Source organism: Dermacentor albipictus, chromosome 1 (genome assembly GCF_038994185.2).
Source record: "Dermacentor albipictus isolate Rhodes 1998 colony chromosome 1, USDA_Dalb.pri_finalv2, whole genome shotgun sequence".
Classification (NCBI taxonomy): domain Eukaryota; kingdom Metazoa; phylum Arthropoda; class Arachnida; order Ixodida; family Ixodidae; genus Dermacentor; species Dermacentor albipictus.
The window spans coordinates 489,974,702-489,989,042 of NC_091821.1; the positions used below are offsets into that span (position 1 = coordinate 489,974,702).

The 14,341-nt window shown below is 47.4% G+C and overlaps 1 protein-coding gene across 1 annotated transcript in view; it reads left to right on the forward strand.

Moving 5' to 3' along the window:
• Positions 1 to 14,341, forward strand: part of LOC135912879 (endothelin-converting enzyme 2-like) — a 219,294-nt gene that overhangs the window by 87,903 nt on the left and 117,050 nt on the right. The window contains exon 12 of the mRNA XM_065445457.1: positions 12,338 to 12,397. Within this exon, the coding sequence (XP_065301529.1) occupies positions 12,338 to 12,397 (60 nt within the window). The remainder of the gene's footprint in view (positions 1 to 12,337; positions 12,398 to 14,341) is intronic.

The window sequence follows — 14,341 nt, forward strand, 5'->3', positions numbered from 1 at the left end:
ACGACGAGCTGCGGGACGTAGTGCTCGCCTGATAAGACGACCAAGGGGAAGATCGGTACCATTTCGGTCCACCATTCGTTTTGGGAAGGTCACGCGTGATCCGTACGCCTGAAGAGCAGCGTCTCTACGATGAGCGACGTCGGGAGCAGCGGCGGGAGGCGGACCGTCGACATCGTGGCAACCTGGTGGCCCTAGAAGCGCAGCGTGCGCGCGAAGCGGCGCGTAAGCGACGAGCAAGAGCCGACGACGCCGAGAGCACAACGAAAAGTCAACGGCTGCACCAAGGCATTGTGCCGGGATGCGACGACGCATACGCAAGCTTCCAAAGATACTTTCTCGATCGCAGCATCAGAGCAAGCTGTCAAGTATGTGATCAACTGAGGTAATGTAGAGGCCGCGTTTATGCGGGTATAGCCATTAAAGGGGTACGAGCCATTCAATGCCTTATGTGATAGACACATTTAATAACAGAGGTGATACGCGCGTGTGTTTGCGCAGCTATCATCACGATGATGACCGATCACGACAATAAATACGTTCCTAACTGCGTTCAAAATTCTTTGTCACCTCCGCGTCGTACGCCAAGCAGCTTCTCTGGTCGTCCTTATTCATAGAGTGCAATGGCTCAGGGATTTTCTTCCCTTTCCCCGCACGGGTGGCGGTACCGGTGCCCTGAATGGATTCTTGGTGGCTATGAGCTTCCCCTCTGAGGCGGCATAGTTACTCATAGCAGGTTTTCTTTTCCATTGCCGCCACCTATGAGATTGTCTCAGCCTCTCTGACTTTCCGTTTGACGTATTTGAGCGCAGCTATTACGCCCGTTCCTGCGGTGAGCGTCGGCGTTGGCGGCGTAACCGAGCGAACAAGCCCAGCAAAAAATGAAAGAGCGAACGCGGAGCGGGAGATGAAAGGCGGGAGCCGCGAATGGCGGAGACCAATGAGAGCGGTCCCTTCAGTGACGTGCGCCCAGGAAACTGGTGTCAGGTGGAACCACCCGACCCCTCGTTTCGTACTATCGTCATCTGGCGTCCGCTATCGCTTGCGCTTGTTTTGTTTGCTTGGTGCGGTATCGTTCACGCTTGTTTCGACTGGCATGGTTTGCGATTTTTGTAATCTGATTGTATACGCGAAGCGAAATGGTTAGTACTTTCTGGAAGTCACGCGGGCACCAGCCATTACACTGAAACCTTTGATGAGTCATGTATAAAAGCCGACGTGATTGACCTGCAGATCGGACTTCCGACGATCGCCGATTCTGACCGCCACTATCGTTGTGCCTGAATGTTACTTGCCTTGCCACGTACAAGTTCGCCCAATAAAGAGTTAAATTTGTAAATCACACTTTCGACAATGTGTCGTTCTTCACTGTCACTCCCCCGTGACAATATATGGTTATACAAAATGGCTTATAGAATGGCTTCTGCCAGTTGTTTCTGAAGGATGAGCGATGCAACCTTTGGAAGGGCTTCGCCTGCCGCAGCTGCTAAACTAGCGGCCCCAACAGAGGCTCAGAGCCACCGCCGAAATGATCGTGTCATTCAGAATCAAATTATTTGCCCCAATATATCGCGAATTCAAAACATATAAACATCTGCGCGCAAATTCGCATTAGTGCTTATTGTTATAGGCGATTATTATTATTATTTTTTTGCTATGTTGCCCACTATACCGGTGGCAAGCTTGCTGGTAAGATTTCTAGTTTTTTTCGTCCACTCTTAATCAATGTTTTTTCTGTACAAATACCTGAACACACTCGCAACCCATTTGCTTTCTTTCATATTCCTCAGTCGTTCCTCAAGATCAATTTTACTCTTAGCTTCCATCACTTCAAAACTTGTCCAGCCCATATCACCCCGCACAGCTTCATTTGTAATCTCACCGTGAGCGCCCAGTGCGAGGCGTTCCACTGGCCTTTGGTTGCCATTGAGCGCTGATTGTACCCCTGACTTCAAGCAAACCAGCACATTCCTGGAGCCACCACATTCCTGGAACCATTAAACCTTTACGCATACCAAGAACACTTCTGCCTTTAGCGATTCCCATAACTATGTGTGTTTCATTACGTCCGCCTTTCTCACCCCCTTTGCAACTATATTTTCCTGTGTTTCCATATATCTATTGCCTTCGTTTATCCATATACCAAGCTATTTATACAGGGTCTGTTATGAAAGTAGTGACACTCGTTTACTTTTTAAATTTTATTCATGAGAAGACTACAAACAATCCGAAATTTTAAAGTAGCACCCTTCCGCATCTACACACTGCTGCCAACGAGTTTTCCAGTTTTCGTACGGCTCCAGGAATGCCTGGACCGGAATGCTGCTTAGCTCCCTCGCCACGTCCTGTTGAACCGCCTCTGCGGATCCGTTCCGCTTGAGCGTCAAATTTATCCTCTGGAAAAGGAAAAAAGTCTGGGGGGGGGGGGGGGGGGCAAGTCGGGACATTAGGGCGGCTGAGGCAGCGTTGACACCTTGTGCTGGGCAAGATACTCCACTACGCGGAACGCTATGTGGCTCGGCGCGTTGTCATGGTGCAGCCGCCCATTAGTTCAGCTGACACGAACAATGCGTTTTCGCAGTCTTTTGAGGACTTCCACGTAAAAAAACTTCAATAACTGTTTGTCCGGGTGCTAGGAACTATTTGTGCATGATTCCTTGTCGATCAAAAAAGCAAATGAGCATGGACGTTTGCTTTGATTTGCTCATTCCTGCTTTCTTGGGGCGTGGGGAAGAAGGGGTGTGCCATTCTTAGCTCTGCCGCTTGCTCTCCGGGTCTTAATCAAAGACCCACGTCTCGTCACTGGTCACTACATTGTCCAAAATGTCGGGGTCCTCATTGAAATGATGAAAAGGATCCAGGCAGATCGCTTTCCTGTTGGCCTTTTGCTCCTCTGACAACACTCGCGGCACGAACTTCGCGCACACTTTCCTCGTGGCTAAGTTTTCTGTCACGATCTCAAAAACTTGGGTTTGAGGAATGCTCAAGTCATCAGCAATCATTCTGATACGCATCCTACGATCACTGTTCGGTAAATTGTTCACTCGCGCCACATTTTCGTTGACTTGCCGGTCGAAGGGCGTGCGGAGCGGTCGTCGTCTTCCGAACTGGCCCTACCTTCCCGGAACAGCTTGTACCACTCAAGAACACCTGATATACCCATGGTAGCATCACCGTAGGCCTCCTTAATCGTGTCGTCGGTCTCTTTGCCCGTTTTACCAAGCTTTACACAAAATTTTATTGCGTATCGCTCATCCAGTAAACGCTCTATGATTCTCCGTGACTAGGCGTTTCGACAAGGGTTCACAGTACAAGCGACCTGCTCCCTTCAACGGCCGAAAGCCGACTGCGGATTTTTCCCAGCGTTCCCAATATTCCCCTTCACCAATCCTGCGAGCGCAAACCGCATCTCGTCCACCCGTTCACCCAGAAAAAAAACAGCCCTACTACTTTCAGAACAGACTCTGTATTCTTTTATGCAAGGTATTCCTTCGCCCTATATTGTCACAGTCTGTTCGCTGTTTTCATTGAACACTATAACACCTGATTTTTTAATGCTAAATTTGAGACCTAACTTATCGCCTTCCTGTCCAAAAATATTAGCCAGACATTGCATATCAATTTGCTTGCTAGCTAGTTCACTTCAGTTTTATTTCCTTGAAGACCTCTTTGCTTGGGGTATTACATAAGGGGTGGGTACAGTTGATAATGCAACAGAAATACAGGTATTCAGAAAAGCTATACAAGCTACATTTTCGCAAGTGCATAAAAACAGAAAGAAAGGCGCGTGAATAAGGAGGTTATTTTTCAGTTAACAAAGACACACTTTCGAAGAAAGATGTTGACCAAGTGATTTCAGCGACGTGATGTGGAATGGCGTTCCAGTCTGATGCTGTGCCGGAAAAAAAGACGAAGAAATAGTTGTATGGGAGCGTGGCCGTAAGACTTGTAATGGGTGCCCAGTTCGTAGCGATATGCGTGCGGGTGGTATGATGTATCGCTCGTGAATTAGGGAGCTGTAAATAAACTTATGAAAAGTGCAAAGGCTGGCTGTAGCGCGACGACGTGCAAGGGGCTATAGATCTGATTTTGCTCTTAAGGATGATACACTTACGTCATATGAGTAGGATGAATAGGTGTATCTGACGACGCGGTTTTGAAAGGACTCGAACGCGTTAACAAGATAGACTTGATATGGATTTCAGATGGGAGATGCGAATTCAACTTTCAGTCTGATAAGGGATTTGAAAGCTAGCAGTTTTGCGTTCTGCGGAGCGTCACGCAAGTGTCGTATTATGAAGCCAAAAGTTCTGCTAGCTGATGTCCTGGTAACGTCGGCATGAAGGCAATGTCGATCGCATAAAGCAAACCTGGAAGCTGCTACTCTACTATTATGTATGCCTGTTTCTGTGATAGATCAAACCCGATATTGATTCCTTCTGGCGCGCTTTCCCTCCTTAGCATATGCATCGTTAACAAAAGCAGGGATAAAGGGCACCCTTGTCTCAGTCCCTTGGTGTAATCAAATTTGTCGTCGCTCCTCATCCCTTCCCATTCAACGCAAAAATCATCTTCTAGGTAAATGTCCCTCGAAAGCCGTATACAGATGCTGCCTAAGCCTTCTCCTCCCAACATAACAGAAACAATGTAGCGCTCTACGTTGTCATACTCTCCTATAATGTCTAAAAAAGCCATATGTAACAGTTTCTATTCTTCTCTGAATATTTCAGTGCACTGAGTAAGAACAAATAAGTTATCATCCACATCTATCTATCTATCTATCTATCTATCTATCTATCTATCTATCTATCTATCTATCTATCTATCTATCTATCTATCTATCTATCTATCTATCTATCTATCTATCTATCTATCTATCTATCTATCTATCTATCTATCTATCTATCTATCTATCTATCTGAAGCTATACTGAAGTTCTCCCAAGATACCGTATCTTCCTACATGCTTTCAGTTTTAATTTATTAGCCTGCATTGGTCACCTGTATGTCATCCATGTAATGGTCAATGGCCTATGAGTGAATTATATCCTTTCCCCTCTTGCCTTGACAAATTAAATACATTCTACGTTGTCGCCAACTGTCTGGTATTCGCCTGTCTTGTAAGCTTCTTTCTACTGGTTCAAACAGTTTCCTTACTTCTTGGTCTTAGCTCGTTATTTAGCCTAACGGGAACCTTGCCTAACCCTATGGTCGTGGGCTTAAGAATTTTGTCTTTGGTTTTCTTCCAGATGAAGTTTGTCAGAACCAGTTCCTTTTCTATCAGGTTCTCGTTCATGACCTTTTTTTTCAAAAACCACCTCGCTATTCTCGTGAAACAATTCGGCTGCTATTTCTTTGATGTAAGTTAATGCCGCTTTCCCTTCCAGTTTGTTTTCATCTTTTTCTTGAATACATTGTACTGTACCAATCATTATTTATTATTAAAAAGTTATTGTGGTTCCGAAGTGTTTTAGGTGTGGCCTTCTTTTTGTCGAAGTCGAATTTATCAACAAATCAAAAGCAAAGGCAAGAGTTTGACAAACTCTTGCCTTTTAGAAAACAAAAAGTGTGTCCTACAAAAACCATTTTGACAAACTTAACTGAACTTTACAGAAATGTAGGGAAATGTAGGGCACGTCTTTACCCTATTTAGGTGAAAATTGGCTTCGGAGGTTGGCAGGACTACAGTAAGCCCATGTGTGTTTTTCCCAAACAACTTCCGCATCCCGACACCACCAATCACTGGCGTATACATTGAAGTGGGCTTTCAGTACCAGATGAATGCTTATTGCTGAAGTTTTGCGAAGGTCTCAATTTTTCTGTATCAGAACAAAGTTTCTTCTTTGTTGGCCGTGTACCTCAGGGCAAAAACTGGTGCCAGGTGATTCAATGTCGTTTGCACGTGAACTTGATTATTTGACGCAGCCGTTTAAAGAAACCCTGCGTTTAACGTACCTGTTTTTTTTTTTATTTTGTAAGTGTTCTTGTGTTTACGGAAACATGACTAACAGTTTTATTTCTGAAACAAGATGTTTTAGGTGTTTTCTAACACACTGTACAACACATTTATAGGTACGACGTGTCCTCAGATTATTGCACACTGAGAAGCTCATGATTTCAACCAACAATTTGCCGTTGCTTCCGTCCATGTAGAGTTTACCGTTTTATTTCTAAAGCATCATATTGTCACGTCTAATTGACAGGCGACTTCTAAACAAGGCCGCTAAAGTCCCAGTCGTGGAAGGGTTAGCGCAGCACCGACAAAAGGCCAAGGCGCGAGCTCGTGAGCTAGCACGTCCTCGTCTTCCTCTGCGGCCAAGTGGCCCAAGCGTGTGGCGCAAGCGCTTGGCATCGCCCCTCCTCCCAGAAGAGTAACGACTCGATGCTAAACATATCGTTCACGGGCAGAGAGACTTGTCCCAGGACAAACGCAATGGTCTCAAAAATCATGACTATTATGGTGCGCAATATCGTTTTAACCGCAAGACATGCGCAATCTCGGGCCGCCGTTGTCGGCGTCGTGCTCGCTGGGTGCCATGCCGAAGAACTCCATAATTGAGGTCACTCACTCGGCGAAGCACTTCGTACGGGCCGAAGTACAGACTAGAAAGTTTTTCCAAAAGGCCTTTACGCTGGACGAGGGTCCAACCTAACCCTTGATCACCCAGTTGGTAGTCAACATGTCGGCGGCGGAGATTGTAGTGTCGTGCGTCAATACACTGTTTTCCTGGTGTTCACGCGAGCCAGTTCGCGTGCTTCCTCGGCATGCTGCGCAAAACGCTCGGTGTCTTCATCAAGACTGTCAAAATTGTCGCATGGTAACATGGTTTCTAACGTTGTCTGAACTTCACGACTGTAAACAGGAGAAAACGGCGTGAAGCGCGTGGTCTCTTGCGTAGCAGCATTGTACGCAAACGGGACGTAAGAGAGTACCTCGTCCCACGTTTTATGCTGCACGCCTATGTACATCGACAGCATGTCGGGCATCGTTCTGTTAAGCCTTTCGGTTAAGCCATTTGCTTGCGGATGATAGGCAGTCGTCTTTCGGTGCGTGGTGTAACTCAGCAGAAAAACTTCTTCCAATAGCCTTGCCGTGAACGCCGCCTCTCGATCCGTGATGACACAGGCTGGGGAGCCATACGTAGTGCGATGTTCTGTACGAAAAACTGTGCAACCTCAGAAGCTGTGCCTTTAGGAAGAGCCTTTGTTTCAGCATAGCGGGTTAAATAGTTTGTGGCGATGATGATCCACTTGTTTCCGGAAGTAGACAATGGAAACGGGCCCAGGAGGTCCAAGCCGACTTGATCGAAGCTCCTCGAGGCGGCTCGATAGGATGCAGCAATGCCGCAGGTTTCACATTGGGTGACTTTTGGCACTGGCATTCACGGCTTGCTTGGACGTATTTTTTAACACAGCCCGCGAGTTTCGGCCAGTAGTAGAATTTCCGTGCCCTAGCAAGAGTTCGAGTGAAACGCAAGTGGCCAGACGCAGCTCGTCGTGGCATGCAAACAGAATTTCGTCGCGAAGCTCCGCTGTTACGACCAAAAGATAGGTTTTGTTGCTGTCAGCAGAATTCTTCTTGTATAAGATTCGCGGCCCCAAACAAAGCGAAGACAATCCGCGAGCAATTTGTCGGGTCAGAGGTACGTCGCGGCCTTCTAGATGTTCAATGATGGGTCAGAATTGACAATCTGCTCGTTGCCGTGTAGATACGTCTGCCTCGCTTATGGCCCCTAGAAAACCACTGTCATCTTCGGTGTGTTGATCTCTAGGTTCAACAGGCGCGCGCGACAATGTGGCATCGTCGTGTCGGCATCGAATGTCGGCATCGTCGTGTGTGCGGCCTGACTTCTACACGATGGTCATGTCGTATTCCTGCAGGCGCATGCTTCAACATGCCAGTCATCCAGAAGGGTCTCTTAGGTTTGCCAGCCAGCATAAGGAGTGATGATGCGTCACGACCCGGAATGGGCGGCCATAGAAATAAGGGCGGGACTTTGCAAGTGCCCATACGACGGCAAGACACTCTTTCTGCGTGGTAGTGCAATTCGACTCGGGTCGTGATAGGATGCGACTGGCGTAAGCTATGACCCTTGCGCCGTTTATCTGCCGCTATGAGAACGCCGAACCCAGACCGACGTTACTGTCATCGGTATGAATTTCCGTTTCGCTTTCCTCGTCGAAATGCCCAACAGGGGGCGATGCCAGAAGGTGTCGATGCTCAGTGAAAGCCGCTTCCTGTTCAGAGCTCCAGGTCAACGGCATGTCGTCTCTAGTGAGACGAGTAAGTTGTTCGGCAGTTTTATAAAAATTGCGTATAAAGCACCGGTATTATGCGCACTATCCCAGGAAACGTCGAACACTTTTCTTGTTGGTAGGAGTTGGGAAAGCAACTATAGCGGAAGTTTTCTTGAGATCGGGACGGACGCTTCCGTGCTAACGACATGTCCAAGGAACTTGAGCTCTTCATAACCGAACTGACATTTCTCAGGCCTTAAGGTGACGTTGGCTGATCGGATTGCTTCGGGTACTTGCCGCAGTCGCTTGAGATGTCCGGAAAAGCTGCCTGAAAATACGACCGCATAATCCAGGTGGATGACAGGTTTGCCATTTTTGGTCGCCTAGCACAGTGTCTATCATCTGTTGGAAAGTGGCCGGATCAGGGCACAACCCGAACGGAAGTACTCGGAACTCGTAAAGCCCATCCGGAGTGAGAAAGGCTGTTTTCTCCCGGTCACGCTCGTCTACCTCAAGTTTCCAGTACCCATTTTTCAAGTCAAGGGAGGGAAAATACTTGGCTCGCCGTAGTAGGTCGAGAGAGTCATCTATGCACCAAACGCATAGACGTCTTTCCATGTGACGTTGTTGAGTTTTCTGTAATGGACACAGAAGTGGAGAGTGCCATCGTTCTTTTTTACGGGGACAATCGGGGACGACCACAGACTGTTTGAAGGTTGGATGAGGCCATCGTCAATCAGCTCCTTAACTTGTTGTTGAATCGCTTCGCGTTCTTTCTGCGAAACACGGTATGGTTGTTGGTGAACAGGACGTGCATCGTCGTAAGTAATTATCCCGTGCTGCGTGATTAGCGTTTGACTGACTTTAGACGATCCAACAGAGCAGTCAGTCCTTGAATTCACACAACAGTCCTCGCAGTGCCTCCTTATTGTCCTCCCAGAGCCCATTCTTGGTGTCTATATTTGCAACGCATTCTTCATCACTGCCGCTTTCCTCACTAGCGAAACACTTAATGACGTTCTCCAAGGGTTCAGCGTAAGCGACGGCAGAGCCACGGAAGAGATGTCGGTGTTCATTTGTGAAGTTAGTGATGAGAACGCCAGCTTGGACATCCCTAACGACAATGATACGTCGAGCCGCGCTAATTCCGACGGTAAGTAGAAGGGAGACGTTGCACTCTGCGGGTACTTCGCCTTCGCATGAGCCATCAGACGTTACCGGAATCATCATACTAGCACGAGATTGTATTGTGACGCTGTCGTCGGGAATTCAGAGAGTGGCTCTGTGGCGGCAGGCGTCTCGTGTCGTTGATTTCTTTGTAGAGAACGAAATACAGCGTTGGCGGAGGTCGATGATGGCGCCATACTCTCGAAGAAAATCTATTGCATGTATCAATTCACGGGAGAATTTTCGGAGAACAAGGGAACTGATCGGAAACGTAGAGTTTTGAATTTGCACCCGAGAAGTGCACACACCAAGTGGTTTGACGACATGTCCGCTAGCTGTCTGTGCGTGTGTCCCTGTCCAAGCGTAACAACTTTCTTTAAACTGCTTGCCAGCTTTCCGCTTATAATCGAGTAGTCAGTGCCAGTGACTATTAAAGCAGTAACATTTCGAACATCGATAAGCACAGGCATGCTCATTGAAAAGTTGTCTCCAGTCTGAGACACCGGTGTCGTCAAGCTTTCGTCAGTTTGAGGTCGCGTCGATTGGAGGTCCTCCGCACGTCGAGTGTCAGCGACCTCGCCTCGAAAGGTTGCTGACGTTAGTTTTCCAGGCGTGGGCTCGGAGAACGTCCTTGCGACATCCGACCTGTACCTCTCGAATAGGATGGTCGTGGTGACACGCTGGGCACGCTGGTATTCGCTCATGGTAGGAGGTGTCACCGGTGACGGAACGGTACCTCAGCGTAAGTTGTGCGTCGAGGTTCACTTGAAGCCGCGGACGCCTGAAGTGGTGGGGCGACCGGAAGTGCTGCTTCGTAACGTGGTGTACCGAGCGCTTGCTGCACTTCGTCACTCACGACGCTAGCTATGAGGTTGGTTTAAGGGTGCTGCACCTGATGCAACTGTCGCAGCTCGTCGCGGACTACCGCTCGAATAATCTCGCGAAGCGACTCGACGTCAGTCGTGAGAGCTCCTAAGCCACTGGTAGCAGAGGAGAGATTCATTTGCCTATGGTGCTGGTACGAGCGCTGGTGCAGTGCTTTCTTCATGGGGATGGCTTCAGTAAGAAACTCCGCAACCGTTTGGCATAGACTTCGAATGAGTCCTCCAAAAAGCTGCTTTTTCACACCTCGCATCAAGTGACGCAGCTTCTTGTCTTCCGACATGGTAGCGTGAGCTCGCCTGAAGAGACGCACGATGTCTTCCCCGAACATAGGCACACTCTCATTGGGTTTCTGAATGCGAGTCTGAAGGGCCCATTTTGCTCGTTCCTGATGATCGGAGCTGGTGTAGTTGTCCAACAGACTATGACAGAACTCACGCCATGATGTCAGAACGTCTTCATGGTTCTGGAACCACGTTCGAGCACCATCCAAAAGGCTGAAGTAGATGTTTTGGAGCTTCGATTCATCGTCCCATCCATAGAACTGCGCTACGCGCTCGCGGTCCGCCAGCCAGTCTTCCACGTCTTGAAGAAGGTCGCCATGGAAGGGACTTGGCACGCACGGTTTTTGCAAAGTGTAATGAGGAGGTACCGGAGCAGCCGTCGCAGGGTAAGTTGGGGTAGTATGGAATGTAGCATCCATACCTGCCGTCGTTGTCGTGGTTTTCGCAGGTGAAGGCTAAGACTCAGGGGACAATCCCTGGATTCTCCGGCCGGCGCGTTATATCGGCGTGAACTCCGGTATCGGTCTAGCATTACTGCTGCTAGGAGGGGTCTGTTGCATGGATTGAGAATACCCAGCATCTCCACCAGAAAAATGTCACATTGAATTGACAGGCGACTTCTTAAAGATGCCGTTAAAGTCCCAGTCGTCGAAGGGGCAGCGCAGCACCGTAGAAAGACCAAGGCGCGAGCTCGTGAGCAAGCACGTCCTCGTGACAATATGCCCCATGACGCGAAAATACGACGTCGTAGTCAGGGGCGTGACAAAATGATGGTGTCAAGAACAGCTGGTGGCATAGAGTAAAAACACGTCAAAGAATGCTCTGATCAACGTCAAATTTCTCAAAGATGGCCTTGTAAACAAAGTAACTTATTTCCTTTGAAAAGAAACTTTTGTAAATTTCGCTCTCGGTCGGAATCGAGGCTGGGACTCCGGGTTGAAAAACGAGCACACTTCACCCACGGCGGCTTCACGGCTCTGGTTGACTAAAGGTGAGCGTAGTGTGTGCGTCGTTGAGCACGTGACTGCGCAGCCAATAGGAGGAGGTGGCGCCATGTCATGAGTGTATACACATACAAGCTTATAATGCCCCTTTGAAAGCTGCTGAGCGGTCGTTCGATTTATGAACATCTCGGGTTTAGCGAGCGCGTCGAGTTGTTTGGCGCATTTTCATTTGGCCTTACCGAAGCACAGTTAGAATGCAGGGGAGAGCTGGCACCTACAAGGAACGCGCAGAAAAAAAAACATTGATGAAAGAAACTATAATGCTTTCGCATTCCCACACGTAAGCACCCGTAAGTGTCTCTGTCCAAGTGCTTTCTTTTTGTGAAAGTACGATCACGTTTACAGGAAACATCTGATATAATGCCAAATGTACATATAGCAGCAATGATTGGCTGTTGAGAAACCTACTGGAGCACACAAGGAATGAATTGTTGCAGCATAGCAATACCGTGAAAACAAGCCACGAACTAAGGTTTTTACACTGCGTCTGTATCCGTGTTCATGACGTGCCATGGGTTTATGTAGTAATAAAATGCTATCCTGTGCCACTGTGCCCCCTCTGATATGTGGCAAATGAGAGATATGGGATAGTGCTAGCTTGCAATTTGTTTTCTTTGTATATTTTCATACCCTTCTTGTTTCTTACGTCTACCACTGCCGACGATAACGCAAATGTTACCGATCAACCTCTATAACTTTATGACGGCGTGTGACGTGAACATTCGTGATAATCAAAACAATTTTTGTATGTTGCCCTTGCCTGCAGGGAAGTCCACCCTTGAGCTGACGCCGCTGTTCAACCTGTGGACAGCTTGCATGCAACCAGGTAACTCCCTGAGGAAATAACCAAATCTCAGGAATTCTGGCCTTGTGTAATTGGCTTTTTGTATCGAAGGTGATGTTTGCTCTTAGTTCTTTGTGCAATTGTGACTCAGGTACATTTCAGCTATTGCCTTGTTTCATTTGGTACTTTTGTTTTATCACCTGTTTGAAATCAGCAAGAATAAGTTTTAATTCATTGTTTCATGTGACCTGAGAACACGTACGCAAGACAATACTTGTTCTCGGGTGTGCACTGAAAGGGAAACATGTGAGCAATGTGAACTTTGGATGTAAACATGAGATATTTTTGAAATATATTTTGGCGTTTGTTCCGCATTAGAAAGGTGCTTCATTGTCTAACATTTGAATAACGCGCATCTGACAATTTGTTTTTCTTACTATTACTCACTTAATGCACAACCTTTCTCCTGGTCATAGTTACTCTGTCCAACGGGAACTTGACAATTTATCTTTACCGGAAACTCAGAGATCGACAGCAGTACCTTCACTTCAATAGCAGTCATGTGAAACGCAATAAAATAAACATACCGTATAGCCGGACAGTTCATTTTAAAGGAATCTGTTCTGACGGCAGCCAGATTAAGTTTAATTGTAATCAACTTCGAAGCGCACTCACAAAACAAATGTATTCATGGAAAATAACTACAGATGCCGTTCAACACGCTGATGGCCTCAACCGCTCCCAGCTGCTGAATACTAAAAAAAAAAATCCCAAGAAACTTCACTACTAGTCTAATTTTGACACATTCGGAATCAATAATAATAATATATGGGGTTTTACGTGCCAAAACCACTTTCTGATTATGAGGCACGCCGTAGTGGGGGACTCCGGAAATTTTGACCACCTGGGGTTCTTTAACGTGCACCTAAATCTAAGTACACGGGTGTTTTCGCATTTCGCCCCCATCGAAATGCGGCCGCCGTGGCCGGGATTCGATCCCGCGACCTCGTGCTCAGCAGCCTAACACCATAGCCACTGAGCAACCACGGCGGGTACATTCGGAATCAGGTCAAAATGTTAACCATATTCAAAGAAACTACATTAATGCATTACCGCACACATAACGCCCTAAATATGCCTTCCTGTACCAACTACAAGTTGTCTACCGAAGATCGCAAAACCTTCGTGAATTACTCACCTCATTTGAAACCATGTCAGCAGATCACGCAGGTTGTCACCCCTGTAGTAAATCGAACTGCAAAGTTCGTGCGCACAAGACAACATCGAAAACTGTTACCAGCACTCCTCTAAACTATTTCCTAACAATTAACAGTGACCTCACGTGTGACCGCGCTGTTCTGCTTTCTGGAGTGTTCAACATGCAAAATTATGAGGAAAACGTGAACAAAGTAAAGCGGGAGCCAACGTTTCGAAAAGTGGGCTTGTCTTTCTCAAGGCGACATTCAAGGCGACCACTAATTGGTGACAGTCACTAGAAGTACAATAACGTACACTTCCCGCCAGCCCAACACTCACCACACATTAGCTTTAAGAGCGGCGCCACTACACACACCAGCCGAGACTCCATTACCCTCCGCAGCAGTACAGCACATCACACATTTCGTCATTCACTGCGGGACTAATACACCTTAACCATGACACCGATGACAACAAAATGAAGGCCATGAAAACGCTCATTATTTATGTACACACCGGCAGACCAATCGCAGAAATCACTCTGACAACAGTACCTCCCAGGATCGCAAACAAACACAGGCCATTTATTCAACAATAAGAGACACTCCTAGCTCACATACATAGGGACAGGTAAGCTCAATGGTTTTCTTCTGGACATTGTAAACCAGCAAGAAAACGTCGATGTCATCTACCACGCCGAAACACATCAGGACCCCGGCCATCTGCTCGCCCGGGACGGACTACACCCCAATTTTTATGGCGTCAAGGTAATTGCTAACGACATCAAGT